At 44.0% G+C, this 18,640-nt stretch overlaps 1 protein-coding gene across 1 annotated transcript in view; it reads left to right on the top strand.

The window, feature by feature from the left end:
- The window catches only part of LRRC1 (leucine rich repeat containing 1), a 96,188-nt gene that overhangs the window by 57,282 nt on the left and 20,266 nt on the right, over positions 1-18,640 (top strand). The window contains exons 7-9 of the mRNA XM_073000437.2: positions 5,728-5,802; positions 8,184-8,328; positions 13,406-13,524. Of these exons, the coding sequence (XP_072856538.2) occupies positions 5,728-5,802; positions 8,184-8,328; positions 13,406-13,524 (339 nt within the window). The remainder of the gene's footprint in view (positions 1-5,727; positions 5,803-8,183; positions 8,329-13,405; positions 13,525-18,640) is intronic.

Here is an 18,640-nt window from a genome sequence, read left to right as displayed (position 1 = left end):
CAGCAGAAGAGGTGCCCGGTGGAGGAGAAATGACAGATCGGCTCCTGCCTTCTCCTCCACAGGGCACCTCTTCCGCTGCTGCAAGCACAGTCGGCCATGCCTCCCACCCTTCTCAAGCCGCAGGAGGTGGGTGGTGGGTGGGAGGCATAGCCGGACTCCTCGCCAGGCACCGCGGCTCCGATCCGATCTGAGCCGCGGTGCCTGCCAAGGAGTCCGGCTATGCTTCCCACCCCCACCCCCACCTCCTTCGGCTTGAGAAGGGGGAGGCATGGCCGGACTCCTCGCCAGGCACCGCGGCTCCGATCCGATCTGAGCCACGGTGCCTGCCAAGGAGTCCGGCTATGCTTCCCACCCCCACCTCCACCTCCTTCGGCTTGAGAGGGGTGGGAGGCATGGCTGGACTCCTCGCCAGGCACCGCGGCTCCGATCGGATCTGAGCCGCGGTGCCTGCCAAGGAGTCCGGCCATGCCTCCCCCTTCTCAAGCCGAAGGAGGTGGGGGTGGGGGTGGGAAGCATAGCCGGACTCCTTGGCAGGCACCGTGGCTCCGATCGGATCGGAGCCGCGGTGCCTGGCGAGGAGTCCGGCCATGCCTCCCCCTTCTCAAGCCGAAGCAGATGGGGGTGGGGGTGGGAAGCATAGCCGGACTCCTTGGCAGGCACCGCGGCTCCGATCGGATCGGAGCCGCGGTGCCTGGCGAGGAGTCCGGCCATGCCTCCCCCTTCTCAAGCCGCAGGAGGTGGGGGTGGGTGGGAGGCATGGCCGGTCTCCTTGGCAGGCACCGCGGCTCAGATCGGATCGGAGCCGTGGTGCCTGGCGAGGAGTCCGGCCATGCCTCCCACCCTTCTCAAGCCGAAGGAGGTGGGGGTGGGGGTGGGAGGCATAGCCGGACTCCTCGGCAGGCACCGCGGCTCAGATCGGATCGGAGCCGCGGTGCCTGGCGAGGAGTCCGGCCATGCCTCCCCCTTCTCAAGCCGCAGGAGGTGGGGGTGGGGTGGGAAGCATAGCCGGACTCCTTGGCAGGCACCGCGGCTCAGATCGGATCGGAGCCGCGGTGCCTGGCGAGGAGTCCGGCCATGCCTCCCCCTTCTCAAGCCGCAGGAGGTGGGGGTGGGTGGGAGGCATGGCCGGTCTCCTTGGCAGGCACCGCGGCTCAGATCGGATCGGAACCGCGGTGCCTGGCGAGGAGTCCGGCCATGCCTCCCACCCTTCTCAAGCCGAAGGAGGTGGGGGTGGGGGTGGGAGGCATAGCCGGACTCCTTGGCAGGCACCGCGGCTCAGATCGGATCGGAGCCGCGGTGCCTGGCGAGGAGTCCGGCCATGCCTCCCACCCTCCTCAGGCCGTGGGGGGAGGGTGGTGGGATCCATCCGGATCCCCCCACCCTCTCCCCGCGGCTTGGATCCCACCCGCGGCAGGCTACCCCATGCATGGTCGGACTCCTGAAAGTCCGACCATGGCCGGGGAAGCCAGCCGCGGGGAAGGGGAATCCCAGCGGTGGCCTCGGAAGGACCCTTCGGAAGGGTCCTTCCGAGGCCACCGCAGGCATTTTCCCCCAGCTGAGCTGCGGGAGCACTCCTTCGGAGGCTCCCGCCGCTCAGCTGGGGGAAAATGGTGCCTATGGGGAAAACATCGCAAAGCGATTTTTCCCCATAGGCAACATCGTTATACGATCGCAAAAGCGATGGCAAAAATGCCATCGCTATGCGAATTCATCGTTAAACGGGGCACTCGTTATACGAGGCACCACTGTATCAGTGCTGACTGTAGCTAGGTTGTTTTCTATCACTCTGTGGAATCATCTACTTATGTAGTATTTCAAACTTTCCATTATGTTAACGTATAACATCCAGCTCCCTATATTTGTGCTTTTTCCCCGAAGAAGCATGAAAGGCTGATCCAGGTTTGGGAGTGCAGGACACAATGAAAGTGGCAGTGACAGATGTCCCACTGCCATCTCTGGTTTTACACAAAGGTCACTTGGTTTCTGGCTTGGTATACAGTGGTGCCCCGCTTAATGATTACCCCGTATAATGACGAATCCGCTTCACAATGATGTTTTTGCGGTTGATGTTTTAATGGGGTTTTTTCGCTTTGTGACGATTGGTTCCCTGCTTCGGGAACCAATTCTTCGCATTACGACGATCAAAACAGCTGATCGTTGGGTTTTCAAAATGGCCGCCGGCTGCTCAAAATGGCTCCCTGCTGTGTTTTTGAACGGATTCGTCGCTCTACAGGCACCAAAAATGGCCTCCCCTATGGAGGATCTTCGCTGGACAGTGAGTTATTCAGCCCATTGGAACGATTGAACAGTTTTCAATGCATTTCAGTGGGCTTTTTAATTTCGCTTTACAACGTTTTCACTCTATAACGATTTCGCTGGAACGAATTAACGTTGTCAAGCGAGGCACCACTGTATATGAAAGAGAATGTGACGGGTTTTTTTGGGGGGGTTGTGTGTGTATACGATGAACAGTAATGAGCTTGGAAGGATGGGCATTCCTGTTGTTACTGTTCTAGTATCTTCTTACCCCAATATGAGAAATGTCCAGTCTTTTCAGACCTGAGGACTGCATGTGATGCTAGCTTGGATTGGGTAAGACTAAACAAACATCCCAGCGACCCATATGTTATCCCAGCATCCTTTCCTTGCTAGGGGAGATAGTTCTCTTAGTTCTTTAGCCCAGCAGGGAAAGAGCTATCAATATATGGATGTGTGCTGGGGAGTTGTTGAAGAAAGGGCTCTTTCCACCCCGGTTTAGCCCATTGTGATAAAAACCATTCCTTCCTCAGTGCTAGAAGGAAGAATGGTATAGGCTGGAAATCCATCGGAAGTTGAATTCAGCCATAGAGTTGGGACAGTTTAAGCGTCCATAAAGGGCTGTGCATAAGAATTCAAGGGAATACATGCAGCCTCTGTGCTTTGGGTTGTACCCTTTCTTCTCTATAGAATGCTGCCCTGTACTTTGATCTCTGTTCCACCTTTTAATTGCAATGCATCAACAAGGATTAAAGCTTCCTAAAATAAAACATGAACGTAAATATTTTTTGAACCGTGATTTGTAGAACACCTAAAACTGCCAACCTTGTCCCTTCCTTTCACAAAGATTACTGATAATTAATATTAAACGGTACAGAACGTAATACTAAAACAAGCTTAAAGTCATGTGACAGAAAATCCAAAATTTGCAGAGCAGATGAATCTCTAAAAATATAAAAGATCACAACAAAAATTGAGAAAATCTAGTCAAGATTAAAATCCCAACTGCTCCTTTTCTCGCCTCCTTCCCTCCTCTGCTGTGCCTCTGGAAGTCAACATATGAAAGAATGAAAAACAGCATAGGCTCTCATTTGATAACCACAAAGTGTGCACAGAAGGCAGACTAAGGCAACTAAAAATATTCTGAGGTTAAATTCCTAATAATGGTAGTTCATATTTATGCGGTGATTATGAAAGCTAATTTTAAAGACAAAAAAGGAAGAGTGGGGATGTGCTTCGGTTTCAGTTTAAATATGTAATCCTTTTACAATTGTCTTGTATGCCTGTCCTGATGCAGAAGTGTCTTCTTGTTCTTGTTGTGTGGAAGCCATATTTTTCAGCAGCTCCTGACAAAAGGAGAAAAAAAAATCTCAATGATGTTACACTTATTATCTAGTTACTTCTATCCATGGCTCTTGGGTTTCTGAGGCATGACCACCCACAACATGTATCATGCTTTAAAATATGTTGTGGGATCCCTGAATTTTCTACTGTAATTGGATGTGGTCTGTATATAAAGTCCTTGTACAGGCCCAGTACGAATCTTCCATCATCAATTTTCTGCGATTATTTAATGTGAAGTGTATCATTCGAATTTAAAGCTTTCAGCATGTGAACATTTCCCCCCCCCCCCCAAAAGGTCAACAGAGATATCTGTGCTTTCAGCTTCAAAACCTGAGAAAATTTAGGAGGATGTGCCCCTTTTTTGTGGTTGGTGGTTTGAACTAAAGAAAAACAAAATTCTGTGAATTTTAGAGTTGTCCTGTCACATATTTGTCACTGTCTAGTCAGTGTGTTCATTCTTATGAAGGTCTTCCATATGGCCACAACACAGTGCATTACACTGTGGGGGTTCTGCTTTCAAGCCTGGCTCATCAGTCCCTTGTACAAGTGGCTGCTCATAAACAGAAGACTCTTGTTCTGCTTTCAGACATGCAACATTTATTTTGGGAACATCCAGAAAACTAGTTCAATCAACTTAAAAGTTTAAGAAGGGTTCTTCTCCTGAACTAGGGAAGGATTTTCAAGGATGCGCTCCCAATGTCCTCCTACACCTTTGGGCTCTAAGTCCCTGGTGATAGTGGCAACAAGGGCAACTCTTCCCCCAGATCATCTTGGGTTTGCATGGATGAATCTCCTGGGTGTGAAAGGTCCCAGGCTCCTGTGCTGTAGATCTCACCGTCCTGGGCATATTCATCCATCATGCCTTCTCTCTTTTCTCCCTCTCTATTTTGGCCCTCTCTTCTTGAATCTTTCTCCTCCACTCTTGTGCCTCCTTCTTTCTCCAGTATGATGTCTTCTTGGGAGCGGTCTCTCCTTCTTCTGCCAGCTTCCTCCCTTGGGACCATGAGCTTCTCCCATTTGTAGGTCCACACGTTCTCAACCCACATCCATTCCCACCATAGGGGAAGGATCTTCCTCTCTCCCATTCCCTCTGCTGCTCCCACTTCTGCCTTCCTTTTCCCTCCTTACATACCCCACCTCACTTCTTTTCCAGCTTTTTCATGTCCACTAATCCCAGTCTTCTCCTTTCCTGCTTCTTTCAACTGTTCTTCCCTTTTGTCCCTTTCCTTGTCTTTTTCCTGCTTTCCACCAGGGATCTCTTGTTTTGTCCCTCTTTCCTTTGCACCCATCTTTTTTTACTTCCTTCTTAATCCCCTTTTCTCTCAGGATGGACAGAGTTCTGACCAGAGATGCCTTCAGATCCGCCCTCAGGCTCACATGCACAAACTTGGAAAACAGTTGTCCCTTTTAAAAAGATAGATTAAAGTTTTCTCATTGCCCCAGAAAGTCAACGTCACTAGAACTGAGTATGCAAAAATAATAAAATGATCATGCAGAAGAATCCTTTGCTGTCAGTTTCTCCTCTTGCACCATGTGTATTACAGCTTAATGAAGAGGAAAGGCGTTTCTTTTCACTTTTGTTTGCAATGACTTGGGATAGGTATAGGTCTGTGTGTGTGCATCCATATGTGTGTATGTGTGAAGCTAGTAGAACTTGACTCAGAAACAGAAGAAGTTGCGATATGCTGAGTTTTGCCTTTTCTTTTCTGTTCTGAAAAATTCGTAGGATGGCTTTATCAGAGGTAAATGACATGATACCTTGCAGGGTTATTTAAACTACATTTCACAAGCCTTAACTAGCATAGCCACTGGAACCAACACTTTATGAAAGTACTAGATTGGCAACCTTGATCCAGCTAATGGCATGCAGAGCAGTCAAGAACTGGAATGATACACAATTATTTTTGTTTATTTTTATCCATAGTTTTATTTACTTGCCGTTAAGCAAGAACTCTGTTTAAAGGACATGAATATGACAAATGTAAACCCAACTAACAGTTATGGAATTCATTCATTATTGAATGAGCCATCTAGGATATCTGGCTGAATTAAAGTTGTTCTGTATTCCCTTGTGTGCTCTAGTGTCACAGTTTGGAGTACTATTCATTTTTCTTTCATGTATTACAGCCAGAAACTATAGGTGCACTTTATAACCTTAAAGACCTCTGGCTGGATGGAAACCAGCTGGCTGAATTACCTCAGGTAAGAAACACTTCTCAGCAAACACGAAATTTACTTTTTGTTGTTGTTGATTAATCATTAAGTCATGTCTGACTCTTTGTGACCCAATGGACCAGAGCATGGCACGCCCTCCTGTCTACCAAATTCATGTTAGTAGATTCAGTGATACTGTCCAACCATCCCGTCCTCTGTCGTCCCTCTTCTCCTCTTGCCTTCACACTTTCCCAACATCAGGGTCTTTTCCAGGGAGTCTTCTCTTCTCATGAGATGGCCAAATATTTACTTTTAGATTATTTAAAAGATTAACTTCTTTTTTTTATTGTGAACATAACTTATTTCCATCCTTTCAAAAACTTCCCATCTTCATATGTTGCATATCCATTTAGAATTTTACGCAGCACAGAGGAAAGTACAGTATATGATGCTAGCTATATTTGTTTACTAAATTTATATCCTGCCTTTCTACTAAAAATTGCATTCAGAGGGGCAGTGCAGTATTCAAAACCAAATACAAATATATACGAGCAACCAACAGAAACAAAGACATCAATAAAATACTTTTCCAGATATGCATATCTAAATATTTTTTAACTCAGTAAAGAGATCCTAATCAGTGGTCCCCTACCTTGGGCCTCCAGATGTTCTTGGACTTTAACTCCCAGAAATCCTGGCAGAGGTGATGATGAAGGCTTCTGGGAGTTGTAGTCCAAGAACAATCTGGAGGCCCAAGGTTGGAGACCAGTGCTTTAGTGTGTCAAAAGAGAAACACAGAAGCAGAGGGGCTGTAAAAATCAGGAGTCAGGGTAGGTAGCATAGGTTGGCACTTCGGGTTCTAGTAATGTGTTGTTTGTACAGCTAAGCTTAGAGACAATGCAGAAGCTACTGTTACTGTAAAACATGGCACATAGGACATATCTTAGTAGCACAATTCAATTTGTTTTTGATCCATTTCCAGATTTGCGAGGTAGGTTTTCATTTACAAATACAGCATAGGATCAGGGCATGTCAAGGATACTTTCTTCCAAATGAGCCTGATTCAGTTATGAGGCAAGGCAGAGGGTGACTGAAGGTGACTCATCTTTTATTGTGACACAGTGCCTTTGAAACTCACTCCCCAGAGAATTTCGCCTGGTGCCATCTCACTTAACTTTTCAGTGCCAACTAAATACAGATTTCCAAACCTTTTCAGGAATATAAGCGTTAAAAGAACTTGTATATGTTATATCAAGGGATATCACAGGGAATTTACCTTTAGGGATTGAACATAAGCAGGATTAATAAATCCATAGAATGCCCCAGACAGATGTGAATAGCACAAAGAGTTGTAGACTTCAGAGAATTCAAAGACTTTTGGAGAGTGTCTGAGGTGCCTATGTTTTGCACAAGCTTACAGTGTTCAGACCTTCCAGAGAGCCCTCCTGATTTTCTGTTGTTCATGCTTTTCTGTTCTTGTTTACATCCTCTGTAAAGAACTTGAAAGACTTAGATTTGACGAGAATGGAATAGAAGGCCCAGTTATGCAGTAATTTCTTACTTGGACATTGGGAGGACGTTGCATACAGAGTAATGTTCACTGGCCTCTGGCACATAACTATGTGTCTTAGTTTTTGCTTGTGTATATATGTGTATGTGAAGTGAGGCTTTACTCAATTCATTGGAAGCTGAAGGATTAGTGAGACATTCCTTACAGCCAGTGTGAGCAGCAGTTTTGGAATATCTGCTTTCTGCCATATTTTCAGCTGTGTTGATTTTGGTAAATTGAAGAGCCCATCAGTGATACAGTAGATTGTGTGTAGGCAAGAATTTAAGGGGATGGAGTACCTGTATGTAAATAGTATTAAATATCATGGGTGTCCTTTTTGCAATCAGAGTTTAGCACCTATGTCTCCAGCTAACTGGGACCCATTTATCATATGATTGTACAATATGCTTTGTGTATAGTTCAACAAGATTAACATTTCACCTCAGTGGAAGCATTTTGTTGTACAAAAAATCCAATGCACAGAAGTCCCACGTATTAATTGAAGTATGAATTAGCAAGGACTAATTTGCTTAGATCTCTTGAAAGGGGAAGTTGTTTTAATCTTCCTTGCTTTTAAATATTAATCTTTTGACCTTAAGTTAGTACTTAGAATTGGGTGTTGCTTAAAATTTAATGACTGGTTCCCAGTACTGGGCTGTACCCATAAATCTGAAAGCAAATTAAATTGGACTGTTGAAAATATGTTCAGAGTTGCACACATAAATTTTACTGATGACTCACTTGTGATATCATCACATGTGGGTTGTCATCCCCGCAGGAAGGAGGGGTAGTATTTTGCTCTGAAGAATGTTGTAATGGGACAACTGTCATATCTCCGGGTATTGCATGTTGAAACATGAGTTAGATTTCTGCCCTGTAGGAAATAGGAACCCTGAAAAACCTGCTGTGTCTGGATATTTCTGAAAACAAACTGGAAAAGCTACCTGAAGAAATAAGTGGTCTGACGTCTTTGACTGACCTGCTCATCTCTCAGAATCTTCTTGAGGTGCTACCAGATGGCATAGGTAAGTGAAAAGGAGATGAATAACTCTTCAAGCCAGTCCAAATAAAACATAGATGAGTAATGTGTACTTTGTCTTTTCTAACATATATCATTTTTTTTTCAACAGTTGTTTGGTTTGGATGTAGTGCTGATAAACGGCATCCTCATTATCAGTGTTTGCTTTGGCATGATTTATTTATTTAATTTATTTTATTTGTCCCATTTTTACCCCACCCATCTAGATTCAGGAATCTACTCTGGGCATCTTACAGAATATAAAGATAAAAGCAGCATTTGAATAACTTCATTGTTAAGAGCAACGAAGAGTGAGCTTGTCCAACCTTCACGTGTGTACACTCACTTTTCCCTTCTTGGGAGTAACCGTGAGGACATTGGACTTATTTTTGCATTTCTGGATAGTTTGAATGTTATGTCTGAATCCTAAGCTGGAGTTGTGTTTTATTAAAACAGCTGGATTCATAAACCACACTTTCAAACTGGGCAAAATCCAAATAAACTTTCATTGTTTACAATAAAACTTAACACCAAACATAGGGAACAAATTAATGCACATAAGATATAACCACACACCCAGGATTCTTAAAGGCAGTGAATGTTCTCAATGTTTTACTTGTGTTTTCTGTATTTCATTCTGCATTTTATGTTTTTTCCATATGTCTGAAGAAGTGGACATTATCCATGAAAGTTTACATTAAAATATAATAGTCTTTAAGGTGCCACATGTTTTGTCTTGTTTTGTTCCTTTGGATTTTGCCTGATATGCTTGCACAGACAAACACAACAACCTCTTCTAAAACTTCCAAATTGATTTGCTTCATCTGGAATCTACAATTATTTGAAAATGGAAGCAAAAGATTCACTTGTAGCCATACCAGAGGAGGAGGTATATGCCCCAAGGCTTCAAAATGCTTGTTCTTGTAACTCTAAACCCCAGTTTATTGTAACATTTGAAGAAAGGTATAAACAAACATAAAAAGCCCTGCTAAAAACAGCAGCTCCCTACAGAGTTCTCGGCCTTCCTACTATAGAATGTGTAGTATGTCTGATTTATCTAGAGCTGCCATTATGCCATGCGTTTCTCTACATCAAGGTAAAAAAAAACTTTACTCAGAAATAGGACAATGCTTAACATAATGTTACACTGCATTTTATAGAGTGAAAAAGGAAATTAACATGGTGGGCTTTAATTTCTTATGAGGTTTCTTATAATTTTATGGTTTCTTATAATGTTTGTACACATTATGCCTTCTGTCATTCCTCTGTGTTCTTTTGGCCAAGTAATTGTCCTGCTCTATAGGTCTTCACACTATTATTCAAGGGACAGGATTTTTTTTAAAACAAAAACAAAGAGTTGACTCTGTATCAAAACAAACACCATTACAAGTTATAATTGGCCCCAATCCCCTGGCCTAGCTGCACTGGTGTAATACAAGTAGAGTAACTTTTGAAGGTGAGTTGCTTTAAGTTAAGAAATCACCATAAATATTGTCTGTTGCATACTGACCTATGTGACTCACCATGCAACTGGTAATATCTATGGTGATTTCTTAACTTGAGGCAGCTAGCCTCAAAAAGTTACTCCATTTGTGTAGTTCTGAAAGAAGATTTGGACACAGTGTGTCAAACTGTAACACTCAGTTTCACGGATAGGTTAGTTTTAGGCAGTCTAATTAAAGGTGCTCAAAATATTTTCCCAAATTGATATTTTGATATGATCTTGTCAGTGATTATGAACATAAAGATGGGTAATAGCTTTTGCAGAATATGAGCTACAATAACCTAGAAATATAAATAGCTGAGATCACTGTATTCTTTCTTTCTTTCCTCTGCTTTGATTGGCTTCCTTATACCTTGACTGCAACCGCCTCTTGGTACTTTGTATAACAGTCTATTGCTAGAGTCGTTGATTCTGTACACCTTGGAAATAGTAGCACCCCTCCTCTGATTCCAAATTCTGCCTCCACTACACCCTTTTAATCATCTCTTCCTATCCTTCAACACCCACCCCAAATGTTGGAGTTTACTCGGCCTCTTGTCTTTCTATCATATGCTACTACAGTCCTTCAGTTCTATTACCTGTAGGTACCCTGAAGGCTTTTACTCCTACTCTGTACCTTAGCCCTGATGTGCAGCTGGTTCTTGGGATGTGTACAGACATTGAGATGTACACAGTACGTTCTTTCTTGCTCTTGTGCATGCCAGAAATTTCCACATCGTTGACTTGGTTCTACTTCCACCTCTCGCTCACCTCCACTCTCCTCTCTCTCTCTTATTCTTCCATTATTTCTCAGATCCATCTTTTCTGTGAATCCTTCGGCTTCGTCTTTGTCCTCCCACACTGTTTAAATGAACTGTAAGGCCTACAAGTTAATTTGCTGAAATATATCCTACTTTCTTTCACTCTGCCGGTCTCCCTCACTGTTGAAATCTAGATAACATCCTTTACAGGGCAGAGATTTTTCTCTTTCTGTAAAGCACCTTTTATTTTGATGGGCTTACATAAAACAATCCTAACTGAAAAGAGCCTTGTGGTGCAGTGGTTAAACTGCTGTACTGTAGCCAAAACTGTGCTCACGACCTGGGGTTCAATCCCAGGTAGCCAGCTCAAGGTTGACTCAGCCTTCTATCCTTCTGAGGTCAGTAAAATGAGTACCCAGCTCGCTGGGGAGGCAATGTGTAGCCTGCATAATTAACTTGTAAACCGCCCAGAGAGTGCTTGAAGCACTATGGGGCGGTATATAAGCAGCACGCTTTGCTTTGCTTTGCTTTGCTTTGAAGTATAATGGTTTTCAGGTAAGAGAATGCTCTTAAGAAAGCATTTGACATGGATTCTCTTATTTGAAATATCTCTATTTGCATAAGCATTATTTTGATTTCTGTATCCTGTCTGATACTGCCTAAATGTCCCCTCTTTATCCTTCTCCTCCTCCCACTTGCTAAACATCCTGGCTGTTACTTTGATATTTCCTGTTCTTGGTGATACAGCTCACAGCAATCCGTCATCACTTTTATTTTGATTCAGTACGTGTCACAATGATGAAATCTTTTCATTCATAGAAAATTATTGTCTATCACTGGAAGGACAGCTGGAAATAAATGAATAAGACCACTAGTTAGCTTTCATCAGTCTCTTTAACATTAAATAAAAGAACTCCTACCAAAACATGCTCTTACGAGTCTAACTCCCATCATTAGAGATGGACTTCCCTGTTCTAACAACAACAACAACAGCAACAACAACAACAAAAAGGGGGGGGAGCCATGAAAAGAGTTCTTTTTGCTGTTTCAGTGTTCTTTCAAGGATTCCTGAAAGAGAACCCCTAAAGCACAAATGATTTATATTAACAAAAGAGAAGTGCCATGTTCCTTTGTGTTTCCCTTTTTCATTTAACTTTTCTTACACCCTTTTGTCAAATTTCCCAGAAAGTTTGTAATCCAGTCTGTGTCTAGGAAGAGGGCAGCAGGGATTTTGAATCTGTAAAAGGGCCTGAATTGGTTGGAACCCAGTGGGAGTGCTCTTTTTTTGTTTCAATCTTTCCTTGTGGGTGTGTGATTTCCTAGCATTCTATATCTTGTGCTGTGCCTCTATCTTGAATTCCCCCCTCCCCGCCTTGACTTCTGGGAGAATTTTTCCCTTCTTCTTTTGATTCTTTTGCTTTTGATTCTTAGGCAGCATGCCTTCCTGGGATTATTTTCTGAATCCCCCCCCCCCCCGATGTCTTTGAGGGCCTCCCACTTAGGTCCTATCCTTCCTTGGGTTATTTTTGCTGCCTGCCTCTGGCTATTATGCTAGACTCAAACAAGAGAAGAAAATACATCAAATGGTGGTGGTTGGGGTAGGGGAGAAATCTGCCAATCTTCTATGCACTTTGATTACACTGCTTGCCTTTGTTTGTTTGCTTTTCTAATTTTTTTTAAATGTTCATGTATTTTATTTTGCTATATTCCCCTCTATGTGTTGAGGGGTGCTTTCCCTGTTTGATTGATTTTTAAATATTTTTCTGTGATTAATTTACATGTATCTATTCTGTTAAAAGTTTGTATTTTGTTGGGAGGCTTGGACTGTTTTGTCTGGTGGTGGTGGTGGTGGTGATTGGCTATACTGTTGCTTGCTTTTGGACTAGATTGATTCTCTGTTACCTTGCTTCTGCTTTTTTGAAGGTAGGTTTTATGGGCTCTTTAGGGTTAGTGGCAGAAAGCACAAAGAGGCAAAAATGAAGTGAAATGACCTGAAATAGGCAGTCCCTTTCATGTTATATGAAAAGACCAGTGTATGAAAGTCACAAAAAAGAGAGAAGCCCAGCTCACTGAAAGAACCAAAAACAAAACAAAATGAAATGTTTCGACATGCCCATTCCTGATCATGGTTAACTTTCTGCATAAGTGTTCTGTAGCTGGTGGATAAGATGTTGGATCTGGAACTAGAAATAAATCCCTCCTCTCTTAGGATGCTTAGTGGTACCATTGGGAAACCTTAATCTTTCAACCTAGTATTTCTCACAAGGTAATTGAATATAAATCGAGGCAGTCAACCCTGTGAACAGCACCTTGACATGAAAGATATGAAGTAAATGTGCTAATAAGTACTTTACTGAAGACTTTGTGCTCCCTATTTCAGTTTCAAGACATGCACATACATGTACTTAGACATATAGAACACACAGATATCTACATGTCTGTGATGGGATGAGTGGATGTTGTTGGGGTCTTGATGTGCAGCAGTTTCTTGGGATGTCTTCACATATTAAGATGTTTACTATCATTAATTTGACTGGATAGTGGACCTCCTTATGTATACTTAGCGCATGAAATGTCTTACATGTACATGAAAGTAAGGTCCTAAAAATCTATGTTCAGTGAAGTTTATAGTAAAGCATTATCTTCAAGGACTGTAAGTTAGTGAGCACCACGAGTTTTAAGAACCTGATGGTATTTTGCAAACACATCTGAATATTTTTAGGACAGTCACTATTACTGTATGGAGATGATGTTTTTCTTCTTTCTTTCTTGACACTGCATAACTGATATTGGTGCCTTTTAAAAACAGATTAGCCTAAACTGCTCTCTTTTGTGTGCAGGAAAATTAAAAAAACTATCCATCTTGAAGGTTGACCAGAATCGGCTTGTTCAGTTACCGGAAGCAGTAGGAGACTGTGAAAGCCTTACTGAATTAGTTCTCACAGAAAACCAGCTGCTAGTAAGTTTGGTTCCTACTCTTTAAATGGATGGCTTAGATTGCCATGTCCTGACTCATTTGACTAATAAAAATAACTATGTGCTCACAAGCGAATTCTGACTTAGGTGACCCTTTCCAGGTAGAGAATAGTCAGAAGTGGTTTACCATTCCCGTCTTCTGGGGAGGGAATCCGGGGACTGTGCCGCTTGCCTAAGGCCACACAGGACTGGCTCTCCTCCCTGAAAGCACACTGGGGAATTGAACGGCAAACTTTCTGGTTCTGCAGCCAGATACCTAAACCACTGAGCGTTCCAGTTAGCTCTACTCATCCCTGCAAGTTCTATCCTAGGCAGTGATTTTTCCATCACTATGTGGAAAATTTTGACTACATCTTTATTTTACTATCTTACTGCATAACAAGGAAGCTATAGTGTAGGAGAAATATGGACTGAACTATGTGGGATGAATGAGAGAACATATTTAAAAACTGTATGGATTTATTTTTAAGCACATGTAGTTTATAACCACAAATTATTTAGCACAGTTATCTGGCAGAGAGCACTGTGGGGAAACACAGTGATGGAAAAACCACTGCTTAGGCTAGAACTTGCAAGGATGGGTAGAGGCAGATACAGTAGTTGGGTGTCTGTGAGGCAAGGATAAGTAGCAGTACCTTGTACTTTCATTCTGTCTTTCTCCCTTCCCGCCTCCTTGATCATGCTTAACATTTCCATATTAAAAACACTGGTAAATTTAAATTGTAACAGTGCAAGAGTAGGTTTGTTTCCTTGTTTCCGGAAGGATGTCTTGGCTGTAGATACTATGCAATAAAGATGGCATAGATAAAAATATGCTTTTGAGAGCCAAGAAATAACAATGTTATTGTGACAAACCCAGACCTACTGGGATATGTCACACAGTTACACTAAGCTGCCACCAACCATTCCCTATAAGAAGTCACACAGACCAGGGATGGATTTTCAAACAAATAAAGAATAAGGTTTATTTAAATACACACAGGGAAAAATAAAACAATCAGGTGAATAAAATAAAGTAACGTGGCTTATCCTCACTCATACAAGCATACAGTTTGGTTCACCCAGAACCCTTAACTTAAAGCACAGACCCTGAACCTATCAGTTCTGGCTAACCAACAGACACCTGAACCTATCAGGTTGGTACTCTGACACACAGCAGTACCCTGTCTGACACACAGACTCCCACAACAGCTTCTTCTTCCCAGCTGCTGCTTCGTCACAACCCAGTGTCTCTCAGCATCTCCCTCACCACACAGGCATCACATATTTATACAGTACAGCCCCTCCTCCTGATGTCCCGCCTTCCACTCCCCATAGGATGGAACTTTCCCTCCAAACCCATGACAGACAGGTAACATCAGTGCTGTATGTAACACCTCCCCTCTTTATAAGTTGTTTTGTAGGGGGAAAGCTAAGGTGCTTTTCACCAAAAAACAACCTGTATAAAACACACAACAACAGTTATACATACCATATAATACTTACTTACATTCTAAGTTAAACATTTCAAATAGGCATTTAAACATTTACCATATACATTACATCAATTTACCTTTATTCATACAAACCAATTCAAAAACAGGTACATTTTACTTTTTGTCATCATTATATACACATAGTCCATGTTCTTTCGCCGTCTTCATTCTTCAGGTCTTCTTGATAAGGCGTCAGCAACACAGTTCACTGACCCTCTGACCACCTTTACTTCAAAGTCATAGTCCTGTAGGTTTAAAGCCCACCTCATAAGTTTGCTATTGTGGGTTTTCATTGTCTTTAACCATTGCAATGGTGAATGGTCAGTACACAGAATAAAATGTCTTCCCCAGATGTAAGGCTTGGCCTTCTGGATCGCGTAGACTATGGCCAAACACTCCTTCTCCACGGTTGCCAAATGTCTCTCACCTTTTTGGAGTTTCCTACTCAGGTAGGACACTGGATGCTGGTCACCATTCTCATCCTCCTGGCACAGAACTGCTCCTACCCCGCTGTTAGACGCATCTGTGTGGATGATGAACTCCCGGTCGAAGTCTGGAGCACGCAGGACAGGATAGTTGATTAACGCCTCCTTCAACCTCTGGAACGCCGCCTCACAGTCGCTGGTCCACGGGATGCGGTCATCAGCCGTCTTCCTCGTCAGATCGGTCAGCGGAGCCGCAATCTCGCTAAACCTCGGGATGAACTTTCTGTAGTAGCCCACCAACCCAAGAAATGATTTGACCTTTTTCTTGGTGTTGGGTCTAGGCCAATCACGAACTGCTTCTATTTTGGCCTCCAGGGGTTTTATCATTCCTCCCCCTACCATGTGACCCAAGTATTTTATTTCTGGGCTACCCAGCTGACACTTGCTGGCCTTTACTGTTAGCCCTGCTGCACTTAACCTCTGCAGCACTAACTCCAGGTGTATCAGGTGATCTTCCCAGGTATTACTGAAGATCCCTATGTCGTCAATGTAGGCCACTGTAAAGTCACTGAGCCCTGCCAAGGTCTGGTCTATCAGCCTTTGGAATGTGGCTGGTGCATTTCTGAGACCAAAGCTCAGGACTCGAAACTCATAGAGACCAAAAGGGCTGCAAAAGGCAGTCTTTTCTTGATCCCTGGGATCAATTCTTAATTGCCAATATCCCTTTACCAGGTCCAATGATGAGATGAACCGACAACCCCCTATGGTTTCAATCAGGTTGTCTAGCCTGGGCATTGGGTAGGCATCAGGAGTGGTTACACGGTTTAACTTCCTGTAATCAACACAAAACCTAATGCTCCCATCAGGCTTGTCCACAAGGACTATCGGAGAGGACCAAGGACTAGAAGAGGGGACGATTATGTTCTCCCTCAGCATCTCGTCCAGCTCCTTCCGCACCTTGTCCCTATAGGGTCCCGTTACTCGGTATGGGGATACTGCCTGCGGGGGTGCATCCCCTGTGTGGATCCGATGCATCACTCCCCTCACTATCCCCGGCTTGTTGGAAAACACCTGTTGATATTTACTAAGCAGCATCTTTAGTTCTTGCTGCTGGTCTTGGGTGAGTGCAGGACTGATCTTTACCTCCTCTGGGTTGTATTTTACTTCCCCTCTACCCTCCCAAAAGGGTAATTCCGCTTCCTCACTCTCAGCTGCTTTTATCGCGAATAAAACCCTCTGTTCCCCTCTGTAGTAGGGTTTTAGGGCATTCACATGAACCACCCTCCTTGCTTGGTTCTCCTCCTGCTCTATTAGGTAGTTCAGGTCTGACATCTTGGAAATGACCCTATATGGTCCTGCCCATTTGAGCTGCAGTTTATTCTCTCTGCAGGGCCTAAGCCAAAGCACTTCCTCCCCTGGGTCAAAGTGCCTCTCTCTAGCTTTGTGGTCATACCATGTTTTCTGTCTGACCTTCTGAGCTTGCAGGTTTTCTGCTGCCAGCTCTAGATTTCTCCTTAGGTCATTCATCAAGGTGTCTATGTAAGTCACAACGTCTTGTGGGTCATCCTGGGTGATCTGCTCCCAATTTTGTTTGATCAAATCAAGGGGCTCTTTCACCCCTAAGTGTGCAGCAAACATGTCCGAGTGCCCCCTTTGTAAGATCATGGGGCGATACTTTTCAGGTACCACCAGCTGACTTCTGATCCCATCTCCCCCTTTTGAGATATTTCTCAGGGTTTCTCTATATAAAATCCCCTTTTTCTCCAGAAATCTCACTGGGGTTTCAGGTGTTAGCTGGGCGTCAGTCACCTGTTCAAAACATTTTTGGAGAGTGGCGTCTGCCTTTTGCTCCTGTCCAAATCTGCTGTCTGTGGTTAAGGTTTCCACCACAGCTTCTGAACTCCCCTCTGCTTCCGTCTCTGGCTCATCATTACCCCCCTGAACTGTCCCCGTGGTGGCTTGTGAGCGTGTAATCACTAGCACCCGTTTCACATGTTCAGCCAGGTCATTTCCCACGAGCACGGCTGCTGGCAGAGTCGATGAAATCGCTAGCCTCCAAACTCCCCTCCAGCCTTGAAAGTGGACAGGTACCTCTGCTACTGGCAGAGAGATTACCTGCCCCTCAATCCCTGCCACCTTCATGCTCTCATTTGGGATTATAAACTCCCTAGGAATGATATCTGGATGGCATAGGGTTACCTGGGAACAAGTGTCCCGCAGCCCCCTATACTGACGGTCAAGTATTCCTACGTCCACCCCGGCTGTCTCAAACAACTGAGAATCTGTTTTCACCAGCAAGCAGCGCTTTACCTCCACAAGAGGACCATTTTCCTCAGCCTGCTCAGCAGAGGTAGCTGTTCCAGACTGAGTAGTCATGGCAACCGGCTCCCTCAGTGACACTGAGCCTTGCTCTTTCTGGACACAGAACACAGCTTTTGGCTTGGTCCCACTAGACTCCTGAGGCACCATTCCTTTTAGCTGCTTTAATTTCTCACAATCTGAGATTAGATGACCCTTTCCCTGACAGAAATAACATTTTCTGGTGTATTTTGATTCTCTCTCATCTTGTTTTGGTTTTCCCTCCAAAATCTGAGGTCTTGGTTTCATGTCTGAGGGCTTCCCTTCACCATGGGCCCCTCCCCCTTGCTGGCTTTTCCCTGGTCCCTGAGAGTACTTGCTGTAGGTTTCTTTGGGTTTACCTACAGATTTCCCCTCACCCAAGGGCTTTCTTATTTGGGAAATAAAATCTGCGATCTCTGCGGCTGCTGCCACAGATTTCGGTTTCCTTTCCCTCACCTGGAATTTCAATTCCCCATGCAGGACTGAATAGAACTGTTCCAGCGCTATCAAATCTTTAAGCTGCTCATAGGTCTCTGTCCCTTCCTGCGATAGCCATTTCTCAAGCAGCCTCACCAATTGGGCCCCCACTTGGGTAAAAGTCTGCTCTGGCTTCTTGGTGAGGGACCTGAATCTTTGTCTCAGCTGCTCCGCATTTATCCCATGTCTGGCAAACACCAGTTTCTTAAACTCTGCAAAATCTTTCATCAGTTCCTCAGGCATCTCGGCATAAACCTCAGCCAGGCTACCACTGATTAAAGATCGCATGATGGTCATCTTCTCAGTTTCCCTCACTGAGAAGTCCACAAACGCTCTTTCCACTAGGGAAAAGAACACCTCAGGACAATCTCCCTTGTGGTAC

The sequence above is a fragment of the Pogona vitticeps genome, chromosome 1 (assembly GCF_051106095.1).
Source record: "Pogona vitticeps strain Pit_001003342236 chromosome 1, PviZW2.1, whole genome shotgun sequence".
Lineage (NCBI taxonomy): Eukaryota > Metazoa > Chordata > Lepidosauria > Squamata > Agamidae > Pogona > Pogona vitticeps.
The sequence above is the reverse complement of the archived record's forward strand: the minus strand, read 5'-3'. Positions and strand labels throughout refer to the sequence as shown.